The sequence below is a fragment of the Pituophis catenifer genome, unplaced genomic scaffold (assembly GCF_029215685.1).
Source record: "Pituophis catenifer annectens isolate HBS135680 unplaced genomic scaffold, rPitCat1.0.hap2 SCAF_2, whole genome shotgun sequence".
NCBI lineage: Eukaryota > Metazoa > Chordata > Lepidosauria > Squamata > Colubridae > Pituophis > Pituophis catenifer.
The window spans coordinates 125,919,491-125,938,353 of NW_027256882.1; the positions used below are offsets into that span (position 1 = coordinate 125,919,491).

Below are 18,863 nucleotides of genomic sequence, written 5' to 3' on the forward strand. Positions count from 1 at the left end.
TTTGTATTTTATTAAAGTTCCTGTTCTGTTCATGAATGTTTATTAACAAGATGATAATACCTTTTATAAATTTTGCTTCATAAATTATGTGTGCAATCCTGAGGTGTCTTACTTAGCTGATATCTTAGAGTAACTGTTTCACTGTGTAGTTATAAAAGTTATCAAAATTATGTTTAGAACATATTTTTCAAAATTTGAAATTAGTGTTTGTTTTGTACCATACTTTCTTATAGAGTAAGTCATTGTTTTATAGACTTTGTTCTTCACTGAAAAATAGAACAGATGAAATCAAATGCTTTTATTTATAATTTGCACAAATGACACAGGTGGGTAGAAGTATTATACATGCTCCTAGACAGAAAATTGCAGCAAGTGACCCTTCTCTTCACATAAAAAGCTCCATGGGAGCAACTAAATCAGCAATACCTTTTTGTTAGCCTGATACCTGAGGGGAGGGGGAAGCTATTATGAAAAAAACAGGAGCATCTGCAGGCTCTTGCTGCATTTGTCAAAACTTTGCCCCTTTGAGGCACGCATGCAATCAAAAATTAGGTACACATTCAAAAATTGGGTGGGGCTCTTGGCAGGAAAGATTGAATCCCATCTTAACTGCATCAGGTCAGCTATCTCTATAGCCTATGGTTCTGTTCCTTGCATGTAGTTTAATTTGGCTACATTCCTCAAAACTTCAAATAACAATTCAAATTCAGGGATTTTGCTTGCAAATTATGCTTAAGAATGCTTTTTTTAAAGACAAGTTTTATTAAAAAAAAATTCTTTTCATCGTACATATTTTATGAACAGAATGTTGACCAGGTCACATCTTATGCATCTTATACATAATCAAAATCATCATAATATATTTTAATCTTCCTGTTTTTTCCAATATTTATCCCTTTTGCTTAAGAGTGTTAAGATCATGTTTTGGAAGAATGAAGCGAACTATTTAAGAGCAGCCATGGACAAAAAAATATATAGCAGGGAAGAGTTACATTATTTTTTGAACCATATAATTATTAATAGTAAATATTTAAAGGCAAATTTATTTTCTCATGTTTCATGTGTACGCAGTAGATCAGGGCTGTCAAACTCCCGGCCTATGGGCCAGATGCGTCATACACTGGCCACATCCACGCCTGCTTTAACGAAGGGGGAAAAAGTCCCGCTACATCATGTGACACCGCCATGACAATGTGAGTTTGACACCCCTGCGGTAGATAGTATGCACAAAAGTATCATTCATAGGCATCATAGTGGGATGTCCTGTAAAAAAACAACTTTTATTTTGCCAATAGGCTGTAGCTGATAGGTCTTCTACTCTTCTACATACTTCCTTAGAACACAGATTGTTAGAAAAATATAAGTTCAAATACTTAGCATTCACTATTGTATTATTATGACAAAACAATGGTTTTTATTTTGCATCATAACTCAGATCTTTCACAGAAAGAGTCATCCATTTCTCAGCTTTTTTACACAGAAGATAAATGGTTAGGCGCTAAAATATGGAACAAGATTATTACAGAAAAAGACAAAAATAGGTTGTTATATCTGCCAATGTCCTTGAAGATTATAGGGGCCATCTAGCACTCTAAATATAGCCAAGTTGATTTCATCAGAGCCCTCCTCCCATATTGTTAAATCATGTTCAGTGCTTTCATTGGTGCTTTGCAGCAAAAAAAAAAAAGAAAAGAAAAGAAAAGAAAAAAAAAAGAGGAGAACTGCAAAGTTCCTAAATCTGTATATTTGGTTGTATTTAAAATACTGATGAAATTGAGTCTTGGCATGCTACTACAAATCCTATGCATCCGCAGGGAAGGGAGGGAGGTTAGTTTAAGAAGAAAAAGTTGCTGCCAATCAGGAAATGACCAGCCCGGAGATTGTACAGAGCTTCAGAGTGTAATGGAAACAACCTTTATTGCAATATTTAAAGAGCAACCCGTTTCCAGGAAAATTGCAGGGACTTATCCAGGCAGTTGTCAGGAGTGAAGACTGACTCAAAGGCACATGTTCCTCAAAAAAGTGCAATGTTAGGATGAATCCAGAAATAAATGGGCTCAGCTGCCAGACTGATACAGATACAGGCCTAATTATGGAATGATGCAAAGCCTTGGTAAGTAAGTAAAATTTCATGCTGCTCTTCCATCTGCACAATCGCTGGTTCCTTCGGATACATAGAAGCCAAACTCCTGGCCTAGCCTTAATGGGGTGGTGGGGTGGATGGGAGATAGACAGACATCCACCCTGGAAAATCTTAAAAGAAAAACTGCTTTTGAGAACATCTGTCCCTTTGTCAAGACAAAAACACCCCCTTCCAACCTCACAATTCAAGAAAGGAGAGCAGTGACATCTCTAGGAAGACACGCAATCATCACCATCCTGCCAGCTGATAAAGGAAGATGCACACTCATCCTGAACACAAATTATTAAAAGGCCAAGGTGAACAATCTTCTGAAGATCAATGCTATATATGAAACTCTAAAGAGACCCCACTAGTAGTTACAAGAAACTTGAAAAAGCACCTTTGGGACAATCATGACCTGAATGACTGAGAATCTTCATAGACCTTTGTCCTTTTGCTTTACAGATTATTCATCTCTTATGAACTAATTGTTCGGGAGATATTAGGAGCCGTGGTGGTGCAGTGGTTAGAGTGCAGTACTGGCTATTTCTGCTGGCTGCCTGCAATTCGGCAGTTCAAATCTCACCAGGCTGAAGGTTGACTCAGCTTTCCATCCTTCTGAGGTGGGTAAAGCTGCATAGCGCTAAACTAACATAATCTATATTAAAGCTAATCACTGCGCCGCCAGCCCCATTCTTAAAGCTTAAGAGCTTAAAGAATATAATAATTAATTGCAACATGTTTCATTTTGAGAGCCACGTTACATTTCCCCATCTAGAGCAGAGGTCTTCAAACTTGGTAGCTTTAAGACTTGTGGACTTCAACTCCCAGAATTCTCCACCCAGCAATTCTGGTAGTTGAAGTCCACAAGTCTTAAAGCTGCCAAGTTTGGGGACCCCTGCCTAGAGAGTCAATCTGGAGCAGTGTTTATCAACCTTAGCAACGACCTGCATGGTGCTGCGACAGTTAAAAGTCCCAGCATCTTAAAACCGATAAGGCTGAGAAACAGTTAAAAGTCCCAGCATCTTAAAACCGATAAGGCTGAGAAACAGTTAAAAGTCCCAGCATCTTAAAACCGATAAGGCTGAGAAACAGTTAAAAGTCCCAGCATCTTAAAACCGATAAGGCTGAGAAACATTGCTTAGAGAAGCCTCTCGTACTCGGAATAGAGATAATCTAATCGCAAACGGAGACCAGCGTTCTACATCTATCAGTTAACGCTTGACGGCTTTCTATTGGACTTGGAGGCGTTACCGCATAGCCTAGCGTCCGTCGCATGTTGATGACGTAGACGGCTTTGCTTGGGGGAGTTGGTTGTGACGTGGCAGAAGGCGGAAGCGATGTTGCGGCAGGTGGGAGCTCAGGGGCTATTATTTCCTAGCGCGGGCCAGGGACGTTGAGTGGGTAACTCACATCGGGACTGAAGGGACTTTTTAATATTGGAGAGGGAGGTGAGCTGGAAGAGGACCTGGTAGAGGACTTCCAAGCCAAGGTCGTGGCTGCGGGAAATGAGTCCATCGCGATGAAGCCCATCCCAAGCTGCCCAAGTTGTAGCTGCTTTGTTGGAAGAGGGGAAGACCAGCTTGGCTTTTGCCCCTCATCCTCCTTCCTTCTCCTGTGATGTCCGGGCTTACTGCCCGCAAAGCATTTCTTTCTCCCTGTCCCCAACTATTAAATGCTTTTGTATATTGCTTTTAATTTGGGGTGAGGGAGTTGCATTTCTAAGGCTCCCAGGGGATCAAAATGTGGGTATAATTGGAATGAAACTGTGTATAATTGTCGAAATAAAATCCTCTGATGAACTCTAGCAAATTATGAAGAAGACTAGGATTTGCAGGGTGCAAAAATCCGAGGTCGGCAAGGCGGCAGCATATAGCTAACTCTTAACGATTGCTGGTACCCACTGGTCATTTTTAACTTAAATATAATAAGGTGGCCTTAAGAAATCGCACGAACAGCAGGTTGGCTGTAGTATTACATGCCTGTGAATTGGAATACATGCCATTAAGTTTAAAGTAGTTTTATTTAGTAGTTATGTGACTATGTATATTTCCCACTTATGATTTATAATGTCTTTTAGAGTCATCCCACAGTTTGAAAGATCAGTAATGAGTATGGGTTTATATTTCTTCAAAATTGGGTGGATGGCCCTGTAGGTTTATAATTCATTAGTGAGGAAATGGACTTAATATTTGAGCTTTAATCTTCCCTTCACTCAAAAAACTCAAAGCAATGAACTTGGAACTCCCTTCTAATTTTCCCTGCAGCAACTACCCTGCAGGGTAGGTTGAAATGAAAGAAAGTTAATTGGGGTGCTAACTGAGGCTAGAGATTCTCAAATACTTGAAGGGATACAAGTATCCTATTGTTGTTACCTGACGGCTCTAAATGTAAACTTTTACTAACATCAGAGAATTATGAACAATAATTCTCAATGATTCTGAATTATGAACAATAATTCTCAACAATAATGAACAATGGTATCAGATAATGTTTTCAGATTCCTATTATTTGGTTTTCGTCAGGGATATAGTTTTAGCATTAAACAATGCCATGATTTACCTTTTATTTTAGGTTATTCTTAGCTCAGGTTTTAAATGTTTTAGCTTATTAATAATGGTATGCTAAAATGCTATACACGCATTCATAGAAAATCATTAAAATTGATGTTTTCTTTATAGTGCTATTGTTTGATCCCTACTTCTTTAAACTTTCTTTGACTGAAATAATTATGTTGATTGATTGAAGGCTAAGAATTGGATAACAAATCCAATGTCCAGATTTTATTTTTTTTCCCTAAAAATATTGTCCCTGAGGATGACTAGTTAGTATACATGTTTTATCAAAGGTCCTGTAGAAAGTTGCTATTGGCTTCAAGTAGCAAATAATTAAACATGGTTTCCAGTGTAGTTAGTTAGCCATCTCCTTTTTAACATTACATGGTATCATTTTCAAGAATGTGTGCATTCCTGAAAACTTGCTGTAGCAAACTTGTTGTTGAAGGGCCTATGAAATATTTTCTAGTTTAATGTAGAATAACAACTCTTAATAAAAGAAAACATTTTTGTTTAATCAATTGCATTCCTTTTTATGACATTAATTAACTAAACAGGAAATAGATCCATGTTTTGCTATAGAGTTTTAAAATAAAAAAACTTAGATTCTGTTGCTATTATTTTAATCAGAGTTTTGCCAAGTGAAATTATATATCACTATACCAAAATACTGGTTCCTCATGTCTCAGTAATTTTGTAAGTTTCATCTGGAAGTACCACAGAATCTGGCATTTCCCTGTGAGAATCATAGTGGTGTTCCGCTATGGAGCTTGTGTCACAATGCTTGTTTTATCATCTGCCCCCCCCTTACTCTCACTTCCAGGCACCCATAGTTTTATCACAATAGCATAGGTTGGAGTTTTTTGTTGAATTGTTGCATAATGGCATAGATTTTTTTTAAAAAAAGAATCCCATTTTTAAAATCTGTTTCTCTTTAGGATAGTAATGATGAGACAGAAGATGTTTCACTTTTTGATGGAGAAGATGAAATGTCCAGAAAGTCCAAGAAATCAAAAATAAAGTAAGTCTGGAAGAAAGAGGCTGCTATGTCTTAACAGGCTTTTGGGGTGATGGTAGGGGAAAAAAAGTTCTGGCATGGCCTAACTCTTCTAAGAAGCTGCAAATATAGTTTGGTTTAGTAAACACAGGTGAAATCCTGTGTAGGTGTATAGGTTGAAAATATTTTCATTAATATCGGCAGATTCTGCTTTCGTTGTCGTATCTAGGAGACTTACATAGAAAGAACTGCAATATTTACTTATCTTTTTACCTTCATCAGACATTTGCAAGGAAATGATGTTGTGGTGTATGGTGTTTCAAGTTAAAGAATTTGTTTGTTCATATTTAATACTTTTAATACTATTAAACAACATCTACCTAACTCAGGTCCTTGGGAAGAACTCAATAGATGGACAAAAATTCCAAATCCAGTCTAAACACTTGGCTGACTGTGTGACCAATCATAATAATATAGTAATGCTAATAAGAACATTGCTGCATTTATGAAATTGGAATAATAGCATAAATTCTAAACCTTGATTTGGCCAGATTAAACACTGAAATTTGATAACCAAATTATTTTCTTCCTTTGTCTTTTACAGACACCCTATAGCTTCTTTTTTCCACTTGTTCTTCCGGGTCAGTGCAATAATTGTCTACTTACTTTGTGAATTGTTAAGCAACAGCTATATTGCGTGTATGGTGACAATCATCTTACTGCTGTCGTGTGACTTTTGGGCAGTGAAGGTAAATCATTTTGTAAGATGTTGATATTCGAAAAAGTTGTCAGAGAAATTGGTAGTGTAGGGAACAGTACTGTTAATCAAATTTCAAATACTAATTGTGATTTCATTTAGCTTGCTTTTCTTTCTGTTTGTCAAGTACAGAGATCAAAGTAATGAGCTGGGGGGGGAAGGTGCTCTTTGGTGCTTTGAGCTGTTTTACTAAAATTATATCAGAACGTGTAGAATGTGATTTCCATCTTGACATATAAGGAAGTTGCATTTGCATTCAAATATAACCAGGTGACTATTTCTATCCTTTATTCTATTTGTAGACATTTTACCATCCTATATACATGCAGAAGGCTTGCTCTCTATGATACTTTATAACTACTTTTTGTGGATTTTAATTAATGTTTTCATTGGAACATTACTTTATCAAGAGTTCTGTTTATGGGATGTTTCTGCCACCAAGGGAGACAGCACTTTTTAAATTTATTCTCCTAACCTTTATAGAAGCATAATAAGTTACTACAGAGTTTTTGACCTGGGAGGATGGAAATCCTATGGAAAACATGCTTGTTTCTTTTGCATTCGTGGAATTCAGAATGGAGCCAAAAACATAAAAAGAAGAAAAAGAAAGAACTTTTCATTGTAGGAGGAAGTTGTGCACATTTATATATTAAATTCAGAGTGAAATTAACACAGCATGATTATATGATAACAAGGGCTTAAGAGGGTACAGTATATGTTCCAATTGAAAAATAGTGTTATTTGTCCATTTGCTTGCTTAGGACTCATCATTATTACAGATACTGAACAAAACAGCCTCTTTCCCTTGTACAAAGTAGACGCCAGTTCTATTCCTTGGTCATGCTTCATTGTTATAACGTATTTTAGAGAGCATGTCAAAGTGAGATTGTTAAATATGTGTTATTGCACTTTTATGCCTGATAATATTACAAATATGTTTGAATGTTTGAAAAAGCACTTCTATCATGTAATTGCTTTATATCTTTCAAGCAGGCACTTGTTATAAACATTCCAGAGTTATTGGGCAGGAAGACATATGGCAAACTATTCTTGTGGCATTTGAAATAACCAGAAGGCGTATAACCTATATTCATGATAGTGGTCTAAGAGGCTTTGTAACAACATGTCTCCATGTCACTAGTGAAATTATAACTTTGCTTGCCAAGCAACTATTTGCAGTAAACTTAATAGGATTGCCGAGAATATTGCCCAGGGGCATACTAGTGCAAGTTGAGCAATTGATAGCTCACTTAGTACTGTGACTCTAATAGGTGCCCGTGGTCATAATGTTGAACAGCACAACAGGAATGAGATTCTTGTTTCATTAGAGTTCTGTGAATAAAACAGTGGAGGCATTTGGGGAAGCTTATTTAGCAAAATGTATGATTGCTGTTGCAGAAAGCACTTCCATGCTGTATTTAACTCTCTCCAGAATGTCACAGGAAGGTTGATGGTTGGCCTCCGATGGTGGAATCAGGTTGATGATGATGGCAAAAGTCACTGGGTTTTTGAAGCCAGGAAGGTAAATATCTCCCCTGTTGCTGAGGGAATGACTGTGAATGGCGTACTCTACAGCTTAAAGCACTTTTAATTACAGAATTGGATACAAGGTCACTACACACAAATCACAGCACAATTATTGGGGTTAGTAGTTGTGTGCATTTGAAATCTGCTTTACCCTCTGATTTGGAGGCTAGGCTACAAAGATGTACAGAATATGTTCATTTGCAGTGAGATAAATGATATGAAACTATTGAACTTATTTTAAAGAATTACGATTGAATGAGCTAAGATCAAATTGTGTAATCATACAAGCAATATATTTTAGAGTTCCTGTACAGTAACTGTTAGTTACTTTAAAGAACGAAAACACAAGCAGCAGTTTTTAGGCACACTGAGAATCTTTTTTTCAAACTTAAGTCATGAAAATATTTAGATACATCAGGCCAATACAAATGAAATGTTCCCTTTAATGTGAGTTTGAGGGTAGGTTCTCAGTTTATATATCTTACAGGCTTGAACAGGAATATGAAGATAAACTTGAAGAAGAATATGCAACAGTCATTACAAAAACATCATCTTAGCTAGGAAATATAGAAGGGAGTGAGGAAGAAACTCACTTTGACTATAACAGAGAGAGAGAAACTGTCAGGCTTTCCAGGATTCTGTTACTACATCCTACAGCAATAAAGATGAGTCACTGTAGTTCTTGCATTGTCTGTTTCCTGACATGCTGACACAGACTACAGTTAGTTTTCAAATATTTGATCCCCTTTGGTCTTCATCACGTGAAGACTTGTTTAAGCAATGATATTTACTGTTCTTTACAGGTAGTTCTCACTTTACAACCATTTGTTTCAGCGACTGAAGTTACAGCGATGCTGAACGACTGGTTTGTTGTTGTTAGTTGCAAAGTTGTGTCCGATCCATCGCGACTCCATGGACAATGTTCCTCCAGGTTTTCCTGTCCTCTACCATCCTCTGGAGTCCATTTAAGCTCACGCCTACTGCTTCAGTGACTCCATCCAGCCACTTCGTTCTCTATAATCCCTTTCTTCTTTTGCCCTCAATCTTTCCCAACATTAGGCTCTTCTCCAGTGAGTCCTTCCTTCTCATTAGGTGACCAAAGTATTTGAGAATGACTGGTACTTAGGCCCAGTTCCTGAAGTTATGGTTACATGATCAGAATTCAGTTACTTGGCAATACCCTACCTGCATTTATGACTGCAGGGGAATCTCTGCCCTTTTGGCTCCTGCACAACGAAACTTATTGGCAGAAGCAGCAATGCTGGGATTGAAGTAGTGGCTTGGGGCCTTCGGAAGTGACAGCCAGCCAGCACCACTGGTGAGTGTGGGCCTCTACTTCAGTCCAAAGCCATCTCAAGCGCTAAACTGTGGCCAGATTCCTCTGCCACATTCACCTTCACCATCTTCCACTGCTGATGAGGTCTGCCCTGTGTGAGGCAGCTGCTGATTGTGAGAGGCCTTTTCCCAAGGCCATTCTTCAAATCATGAGCAGCATTGGGAGAAAGGCCTGCTGAAGCCAGAGGCTGCCTCACATAGAGCCATGCCAGACATGTCTTGTTGGCAGTGGGAGTAAGACAGTGAAGGCCAGCTGGGCATGGCAGGGCCTGCAGAACACAAGGTGACAGGGATAGCTGAAGCTTTGTAATATGGTGCTGGGTTGGTCAAGGAAGGGCTGTCTCCCTGGATACCCCTTTTTGATGAAAGGGTACTTCATTCTTTTTCCACTCTGAAGAAATATACAATTCCAAAGATATAAAGCCTTCTATTGCATGATTTCTTTAAAGAATACTGTAATTAGATTCTGCTGCTTCAGAAGCTGTATTATCATCACTGAGATTTTTCAGTATTTAACTAAAGTAATCTTTTTGTAATGTTGCTTTATGTTAATTAAAAAAATAAAATACAGTGTAAGTAAAATACTACTACTGTTCATTTTTAGGCATCTGCTCAGGGGAGGAAAGCTATTTCGGAAGCAGAGTCCAGAATCTTCTGGCTAGGATTAATCACATGTCCTTTACTCTGGGTGATTTTTGCCTTCAGTGCCCTGTTTTCTTTCAAAGTTAAGTGGCTGGTGAGTAAAATATTCAGTTGTTTCCTGCTAAGCTCATTCTTGGGGCACAGTGAGGCCTTGCTTCTCTCACATATCTTCCTCTCCTTTTATAGGCAGTAGTAATTATGGGTGTAGCATTGCAAGGAGCTAATCTTTACGGCTATATTCGGTGCAAAGTGGGTAGCAGGAAGAATCTGACCAGCGCAGCAACTTTCTACTTGGGAAGGCAGTTCCTGCGGCAGGTATGTCGGAATTTTATTTATGCAACTATTGTTCTCCTCTCCCAGCATTGCCTCTCCCAAACTTTGCATTTCCTGATTTTGCTACTTTTTGTAGGCAAAATTCTTTTGTAAGAATTCAGGATCCAACACTGGCCTGTACAGGTTCTGTTACAGCTGAGATGGGTGCTTGTTTCGGTTGTATGTATTATAGCTCTGCCTTGGCCTGTTGAGGAAATATGTCACATAAGCTTTCAGAATGCTGTCTCCTGTTAATTTGAATACATATGACTTATCTTTGAGAAATCTGACTTTGAGGGTCTGAAGCTTAGACCATCGGTCTCTAACTTTTCTGGCTTGGTGGAGCAGCGGAGGGGGAAGAGGGGATGGTTCGGTGTGAGCGGCAGGGGATTGCGCAGCTCCATTTGCGCAAGCAGCGTGCAAGCTTGCTGCACACGCAAATGGAGTTGCATGCGTGCTTGCCGCCGCTTCTGCAGCCCAATTCTAAACGGACCATGGTCTGGTAGTGGATTGCGGCCAAGGGGTTGGGGACCCCTGGCTTAGACGATCCTCGTGATTTTAATAACCATCTTCTGTTTAGGCAGTATTCTTTCCTTGAAAAAACTCTACAGGTGCTTTGATGATAGCCTTTTCTAGGCAAAGCTCCAGTCATTGTGTCTGCCCACAGAAAGTGGTACAGAGAATATTTTTTTCCAGAATTAGGGCAAGTGCAGCCTACAACACGATTTTTCAAAGAGTTTAAGTATAGTCAATAGAGTCCTAATCTAATGCTATTTACTTTTCTTTTACAGGCTACGCCCAAGGACGACCAAGCAGTATCTTGAAGTTCATGAAGAAACATTACCTGCCATTTTCAGTCCTTATGGAGAATGGAGGGGGAAAGACACCCCTATTTCTTGGGCTCTGTACAGGAAATTTATAATCTGTGTATGGATTTTTGTAATTAAATATCTCATAGAAGTGTTAATTGTTACCATTTCTTACAACTTAGATTTTACAGAACTCTTCTTGACTCAACTGACTGCTGGACTCTTTAATTAATTAATTCTCCACTTAGAAGTAGGTTAAAAAAAATAGTGATGACATCTGTGACTATTTATAACGTTGCATTCCTGAAATAGCCAGAATTGTCCCCAAGAACTTCGCAGTCAAATATTTTTGCTGTTTCAAATCCAGCTTGTTCAAGAAGTCTCATGATAAGGGCTTGAGCAACCTTTCCTCATGTGAGAACTATGGAATGTAACTAGATGACTTAATGTCTATATTATTGCGAGATCAGGTATTTTTAAGCAAGTATTTTAGATCTCAATTGGATAATTTGAACAATTAGATAATTTCAGCTAAAGATCAGGAATTGAGAGGAAGAACTAAGGGTTCCAATTTCACAATCAGAATAGAAAAACACTGATGCCTGTTGATCTGCAAAAAATAACTTTCCTGTTTTGTTTGGTTTTGATCTGAACCTTCTTGAATATTGAGATTTCCTGAGAAGCAAGGGCAAGTTCCCTTCAGCTTACTATCTGAGTAAAAGAGAATTTTCAGGCTACAACTATAGTAGGCTACAAGGATGTAGATCTCAATTCATAGCATCCTATAGAGAAAGGAAGGATTTGAGTGTGCCCCTTTGTGCCACTTAACAAGTTACTGATATTATAGAAGAACTGTTCTGAAATTGCTAGTGCCAATTCATAATGAACTCGAACAAGCAACTTCAGAACTGGTGAAATAAGAGATTGAGCTATTTAGGCGGCTCATGTTACTAGAAAAATCAGCCCAGGTAATCCACTGGAATGATTTAGGTCAGGAGTACCCAATCCCCAGGTCGTGGCCCACTACTGGGCCGTGACTTATTTGGAACCAGGCCGTGTGAGCGGTGGGCTGGCACACGTGCACATGTGTGTGCAGCTCAACATGCACAAGTCAAGCTGCAGGCACATGTGCATTGACCTACAACTTGTGTGGGCCAGTTCCCCTCTCCCCTTCTTCCCCCAGCCGGGCTGCCGAGCTGCAAAAGTTGTGGACCACTGATTTAGCCTATCTGCAAGTATTTCTTTGCAAATGTAAGCAAAGCTTCAGTGAATTTAGGCTCTACTAAGAATGTGGTAGATTTCTGCAAACTCACTGCTTTGAGTGAGCCCTATGCACAGGGCCTAGCTTGTCACGGTGTGCTACAGGTAGTTGGATTGCTTTTCAAAATTGGAATTAAAGTTTATTGAGTTACTGCTGTTTACTGGGTGGACATCCAATTCTTCATTTCAAACATGATCAATTTGTATATTTCTCAAGATGCTTAAACAGGAGTTAAAAGCTGTGTTACAGTTACTGTTCAGAAGTTTATAAATTAAGCTTAGGAAAAAAGTATTGATTATAAGCAAACAATATAAGCCTAATGGTGGTTTATTGTTCATTTTTAAAAGGAAAAGCGATTGGCAAGTTTCTATATGAATGCTGATAATTAATGTTCATATTCAGATATGAAAAGTGAAGGTTCTTGGAATACAGAAATAATATATTTAAAATCTCTGTTTTGCATTGTGCGTGTTTGTGGACCTTTCAAATTAACCTGTTTTCCAAAGAAATATATTTTTTTAAAGCTGAGAGATTCTGAATGGGTTTGATTTAGTGTGCCAATATCATGTGTCTTGGGTGATACACTGTAGTGAGTTTCATGTTGATTAATAAGCTTATGTCTTGAATCTACTCTCATATAGTCCTCCCTCTTTGTCTTTGTTTCCCTTGCCTTTTTGAGCTCTGCCCATTTCCATTTTTCACAACTGCATTCTCTGGGAAAGTGGCTGCAGTAGTTTCAGAGATGCACAAGTTTTTTTTTAAGTGCATTATTAATAATTTTGTGAATCAACTTGAGCTTTATCTCCTTAGCTGGACACTGCAGCCATCTAGTTGAGCATTTTGGTTGCTGGCATTCCTCAGTGATGTATTCAGTAGCCTCGGTTACCCAAACAGTGAACTCTAGTGTAAATGATTGCAAGATTGCAAATTCATTTTTCAATAACTATTCTAATAATTTTATTATTACCTGAAAAGAGTCACAACAGATTGAATATAAAAACAATATTCATACCACTGCAAATGTAATATTTTCTAGGAAAACCTTTCACCCATTTAACTGAGAGAATAAATTGGTGTTGTGCCTACATGGGTGTGAATCTTAACAACGTACACAAGCTGCTATTCTTGAGAATCTCCCAGTTTTGCATTTTTTTTATTTTTTATTTTTTTTTGCTGCTTATATTTCCTATCATATCTTTTCGCTTATCAATCTTTCTGGTCTTTGCATTTCTAAAGTTTAACATAATTTCTTTTATACAAAGTCATCTAATAAAATCAAAGAACTTTTCATTGCTGGACCTTTCCCAGCAACAGTTTTCACATAGCACACAATTACTGGCAAATTCCCCAATAGTTGTAAGACGTGAAAGACCATGCTGAACTAGCGAGATGGGTGTATATAAATTTAATAAACAAATAAACTATCATCCTATATTCCGAACTTGCCCATCAGATGCCAAGCAAATATCCATCAAATGATGGTGAGATTTCAGCCAAACCTGGGTTTAGAGAGCAGACTGCCTTTGTTTAACATAATAAATGCATATCTTATCAGCCATTGATAACCTTATTCTGTATAAATCTATCCAGTTGCTTTTTAAAGTTAATTAACTTTCCAGCTGTATTATATGCTAATATATTGCATAGATGTTTGTAGAATGCTTTTTTCTGTTACGATTCTTCCACATTTTAGATTTATGGAATGAATCAATTTTTATATTAAAGGAAAAAAACCTGAAAGTCTGCATGTCTAAATTTACACTGTAATTATGTCTTCTTCACAGCTAATCTGGTTGATCTCCAAAAAATAAGCCAAATGAGATCTGATTTTTACTTACAAGGGAGACCCCTAGGGAATAATAGAGATGTGGGCTACATTAGGATATCAACAATAACAACAAACAGTATTTTGAATTTCTGCTTCCATTTGTTGCAAGGACAACTATGTGGACGTATTGTATCCATGAAGTCACCAAGTCAAGTTTGAGTTGAATTTTTTCTTATTACCTCCTGCCTTACCTTTTTTTTTTCTATGTAAAACCCTTGAACATTGTCACCTTCCTTTCCTCTTAAGTAAACTGTTCCAGACCCACAGTCATTTTCTGCAATAATCCTTTTATCAGAGAGTCTGGGGCTTGGCGAATAGAATAGAATAGAATAGAATAGAATAGAATAGAATAGAATAGAATAGAATAGAATAGAATAGAATAGAATAGAATAGAATAGAATAGAATAGAATAGAATATTTGGAAGGGACCTTGGAGGTCTTCTAGTCCAACCCCCTGCCCAGGCAGGAAACCTACACCACTTCAAACAAATGGTTATCCAACATCTTAAAAATTTCCAGTATTGGAGCATTCACAACTTCTGCAGGCAAGTTGTTCCACTTATTAATTACCACATAAACTCTACCTGTGCATTTTGTTTTTCTTCCCTAAATGTAGAACCTTGCTTTTTTCACTGTTGAATTTCATTTTGTTAGATAGCGCCCAATGTTCAAGTCTTTTAAGTTGAAGTTCATAGTATTCCAAAGATAATTGCACCTGGAAAGTATATAAAGGCATTGCAAAATGAGCAGTTTTGTTTAAATTGCCTTTCTTACTTGTAAATTAGAAGGCAAAGCTGTGCTTCTTTTCAGCTATAATTGTTGCTTTGCTATAATTCTTACTTTTGGAAATTTTTCAAGATTAGTATGCATTTGTGTTTCCTGTACACAAACTATTGCCTTCCCTGATGGTTCACTACATTTCCCACTAATTATGGGTAGCATTTTTCATTCTGGTTGTTTCTAGATGGACATCTTAATATGCAATATATGCTTCCCTCAGTGCAGTTATTTGATGAAGCATCCAGACAGCCTTATTCTTCTGTCAAAATCCCCACACGCTGTCTTGTTTCTGTTCTGGGACAATCTTTTCAGATGGAAAGACCTGAAACAGAAGCACGTATGTCCAAAATGCAAGTCGTGCCATACGGTAAATCTCTTTTTATAAAATAGGGTTAGGAAATTAATGTCAGTGATACTGGGATCTCCTCTCTGAGAATTCAGGTTCTTTTCAGTATGTGTGCAAATATTTCAAATTTTAAATCATTTAGGAAATAAAGTTTGTAGCTGTTTTATTCACTTCCAGAAAAAAATTCTGTATGCATACAGGTGAGATTGTTGTTAGTTGCGAAGTCTTGTCCAACCCATTGCAACCCCATGGACAACGTTCCTCCAGGCCTTCCTGTCCTCTACCATCCTCTGGAGTCCATTTAAGCTCATGCCTACTGCTAGCTATCTACAAATGAACATTTAAAAATGCTTTCTGTATGTCTGTACAACTGCAGTTCCTGAACTAGATCCGTAAAAACCTCCAGCTTATTTTTCTCTAACATAAAGGAATTTTCCCTAAATAATCCCAGCCACTATGGCAAATGGTAAGGCATTGTAGAAACTCTATTTCGAAGTTTCTAGAGGGCATCTGTTTGCCAGAGTATTCCTATTATAGTCTGTTCTCAGAATATATCTATTTGTTCGACTCACAATGTTCAAATTTGGCCATTGATTTGACTTTTCCCTAATTTCTCAAGAAATAAAAGTTTGTGCTGAGAATTCTCTGTTAAAAGAAGGTATAGTTTTCTGGTTTCTTCAGTTTGTGATATACTATCTAGTAAAGGTAAAGGTTTCCCCTGTCCAACTCTAGGGGACGATGCTCATCTCTGTTTCTTAAACAAGGGAGCCACTTCACCACTTCTGTGGTTATGTGGCCAGCATGACTATATACTAAGGCGCACAGAATGCTGTTACCTTGCCACCTAAGTGGTACCTATTTTGGTACCTATTTATCTACTCGCATTTGCATGCTTTCAAACTGCTAGGTGGGCAGGAGCTGAGGCAAGTAACAGGCTCACCCCCATTTTGTGGCGCTCTGGTCTTGAACCCAGGCTGACAGCTTGCCAGCTAACAAACTCAGTGTATTTAACTACTGAGCTATTACACCCTCTATTCCAGGGGTGTCAAACTATTTCATTGAGGGCTGCATCAGGGTTGTGTTTGACCTCGGGGGCCGAATGAGCGTGGCTGGAGAAGGCATGGCCAGCTCAACATTCTGCAGCCCTCTGGCAGCTCCAAGCTCCGTTTTCGCTGGCATAGGCACCACAAGCCGGTCCTTTGCTGTTTCCAGGGCGGCCCTGCAGGCCAGATCTAAGCACCCTGCTGGCTGAATCCGGCCCACGGCCTCAAGTTTGATATCCCTTCTCTATTCTGTCTAGTATTGGGGGGAGGGGGGATATTCTAGAATTTTTGCATCTTGTGTCTTGCTGTAACCTAGATTTTGAAAAATGGGTGGCTGAGAAGAACAAAAAGTTTATTTCCAACCACCTACTTTTTCTTATACCTTTGTAGCGGGGAAGGATAGCCAGCCCTGGAGGCCTTCAATGAAATGCCAACAGTTCCCCCTCTACAAAATAAAAAAAGCAATCCCTACTATCATTGGCTGCTGAAGATGTAGAATTCTGGATTGACCTCAGGCAGAGAAGCTGGTGCTTGAAAATGAATTGGCAAATTAAATTCATTTAAGTGAGCCTAGTTCTTGAGATGGAACTGCAAATTGGCAAGGTGACCCTGAAACCCTGAGGTGTTTAAGCAGCTGTAAACTACTGCATAAATAATATGTTTATATTCCATTTAAGAATTGGTGTATATAAATTTAAGTTGATAGCACTTCTGGTAAAATTGATATCAGATTGGCAAATGTTTTCCATGATGAGGCTGAAGCTGCTAAATTTAAGAATAGATTAAATATTGGGGAATTTGTGTGCCAAAAATGTGTAACATGACCATAAATTATGTTATGTGAAAAAGAGTACCAGCAGCTGTTTTGCAGAGCCCTAACGTGTAAACCCCCATATGCCTATGGATTTTGGATGCTCTTAATACCTTGGAGATAATTGTAGATTAGCTGAGAATTTTAGGTGCCAGAATATTCTCTCAAAATTGGGTTGTTTATCCATGGGTGGATTCATTTGCAAGTATACGGTAAATAGTATGATAGTATAATCTTGTGAATGCATGTTGGGAGGGGCTTTGGTTCTCTTTCTTTTGTTGTGGTGGTGTTTACTTAATTCCTCAGGAGTACTTTTTTTCCCCCTCAGAACAAAAAACAAAACCCACCCACGTAATAATAACATCAGCTAATTATAGCCTTTTTCTAATCTTGCTTTTCTTGCCAATTGGGAAGCAACATATCCCATTATGATGTGAGAATGCAGTGGCCTTTATTTGCCACCCAATTTGATAGCTGATGGAATGTAAACATTAAAAAGGATTTTGGATGAACTTTTGGTATAATAGAAACAGAAGCAATGCTTTCAAAGGCATGTGGGCATCAGAAGCAGCAACATTGAGGAAGAATGAAGCATGGAATAAGCTACATCAATTAATCCCATTGGATGCTGTCCAATCTACTAGAGTACAAGAATCAGCATGCCCAAATAGAATGACTTCTGGCAGTTTTAAGAAGTAAAAAAACCCCCACAAAATAAGCAAGGTTGGATGTTCAATATAAAAAGCATAAAATTAAACTTCCTTCTTCTAAACTTCCAGAAGGGTCCTCTCGCCCCTTCTGTTCAACATTTATGTGAAGCCGCTGGGTGAGATCATCCGTGGTTTTGGGGTGAAGTGTCATCTGTACGCTGATGATACTCAGCTGTACATCTCCACCCCAGACCACCCCAACGATGCCCTTGATGTGATGTCTTGCTGCCTGGAGGCCGTGCGGGTCTGGATGGGGAGGAACAGGCTCAGACTCAACCTGTCCAAGACTGAGTGGCTGTGGCTACCGGCGTCCCGATATAGTCAGCTGGCTGACTATTGGGGGTGAATCTTTGCCCCCCACAGAGAGGGCTTGCAATCTGGGTGTCGTCCTGGATGCACGGCTGTCTTTAGAAGAGCATATGACGGCCGTGGCCAGGGGGGCCTTTTATCAGGTTTGCCTGATTCGCCAGTTGCAGCCCTTTCTTGACCGACGCCTTGCGCACGGTCACTCACGCCCTTGTCACCTCCCGGCTGGACTATTGTAATGCTCTCTACATGGGGCTCCCCTTGAAGAGCACTCGGAGGCCCCAACTGGTCCAGAATGCAGCCGCGCAGGTGGTTATGGGCGCAACTCATGCCTGCATGACACCCCTCCTGCGCGAGCTGCACTGACTCCCAGTGGTCTTCTGGGTGCGATTCAAGGTGTTGGTCACCACCTTTAAAGCGCTCCATGGCACAGGACCCGGGTACCTTCGAGACCGACTTCTGCCACCAATAGCCTCCCACCGGCCAGTTCGCTCCCACAGAGAGGGTCTCCTCAGGGTGCCATCAGCCAAGTTATGTCGGCTGGCGACACCCAGGGGGAGGGCCTTCTCTGTGGGAGCCCCAGCCCTGTGGAATGAACTGCCCCCGGAAATACGTAAGATCTCCGACCTCCGGGTGTTTCGCTGTGCACTGAAGACCTTGTTGTTCCGCCAGGCTGGGCTATCAACATAATAATTTTAAATTGGGGTATTTTAAATTTGTGG

The 18,863-nt window shown here is 39.1% G+C and overlaps 1 protein-coding gene across 3 annotated transcripts; it reads left to right on the top strand.

Moving 5' to 3' along the window:
- The first annotated feature begins 3,437 nt into the window (after positions 1-3,437).
- LOC139310362 (Golgi apparatus membrane protein TVP23 homolog B-like) lies at positions 3,438-14,057 on the top strand. Of its 3 annotated transcripts, none has more exons than XM_070934519.1 (7): positions 3,438-3,474; positions 5,616-5,698; positions 6,279-6,423; positions 7,864-7,953; positions 9,898-10,029; positions 10,122-10,250; positions 11,039-14,057. In XM_070934519.1, exons 1-7 carry the CDS (start codon positions 3,463-3,465, stop codon positions 11,069-11,071), a joined length of 624 nt encoding a protein of 207 aa, XP_070790620.1. In that variant the 5' UTR covers positions 3,438-3,462; the 3' UTR covers positions 11,072-14,057. The 3 variants fall into 3 exon arrangements, with proteins under 3 accessions (XP_070790620.1, XP_070790621.1, XP_070790622.1); XM_070934520.1 differs by lacking the exon at positions 3,438-3,474 and adding an exon at positions 3,538-3,573; XM_070934521.1 differs by lacking the exon at positions 3,438-3,474 and adding an exon at positions 3,841-3,867.
- Positions 14,058-18,863: the final 4,806 nt, after the last annotated feature.

What these genes read in the sequence shown, in the direction of transcription:
- LOC139310362 (XM_070934519.1), top strand. An exon ending in GTGACTTTTGGGCAGTGAAG is followed by an intron (nt 6,424 to 7,863) that starts GTAAATCATTTT and finishes AACTCTCTCCAG; the next exon opens with AATGTCACAGGAAGGTTGAT. An exon ending in GGGTTTTTGAAGCCAGGAAG is followed by an intron (nt 7,954 to 9,897) that starts GTAAATATCTCC and finishes GTTCATTTTTAG; the next exon opens with GCATCTGCTCAGGGGAGGAA.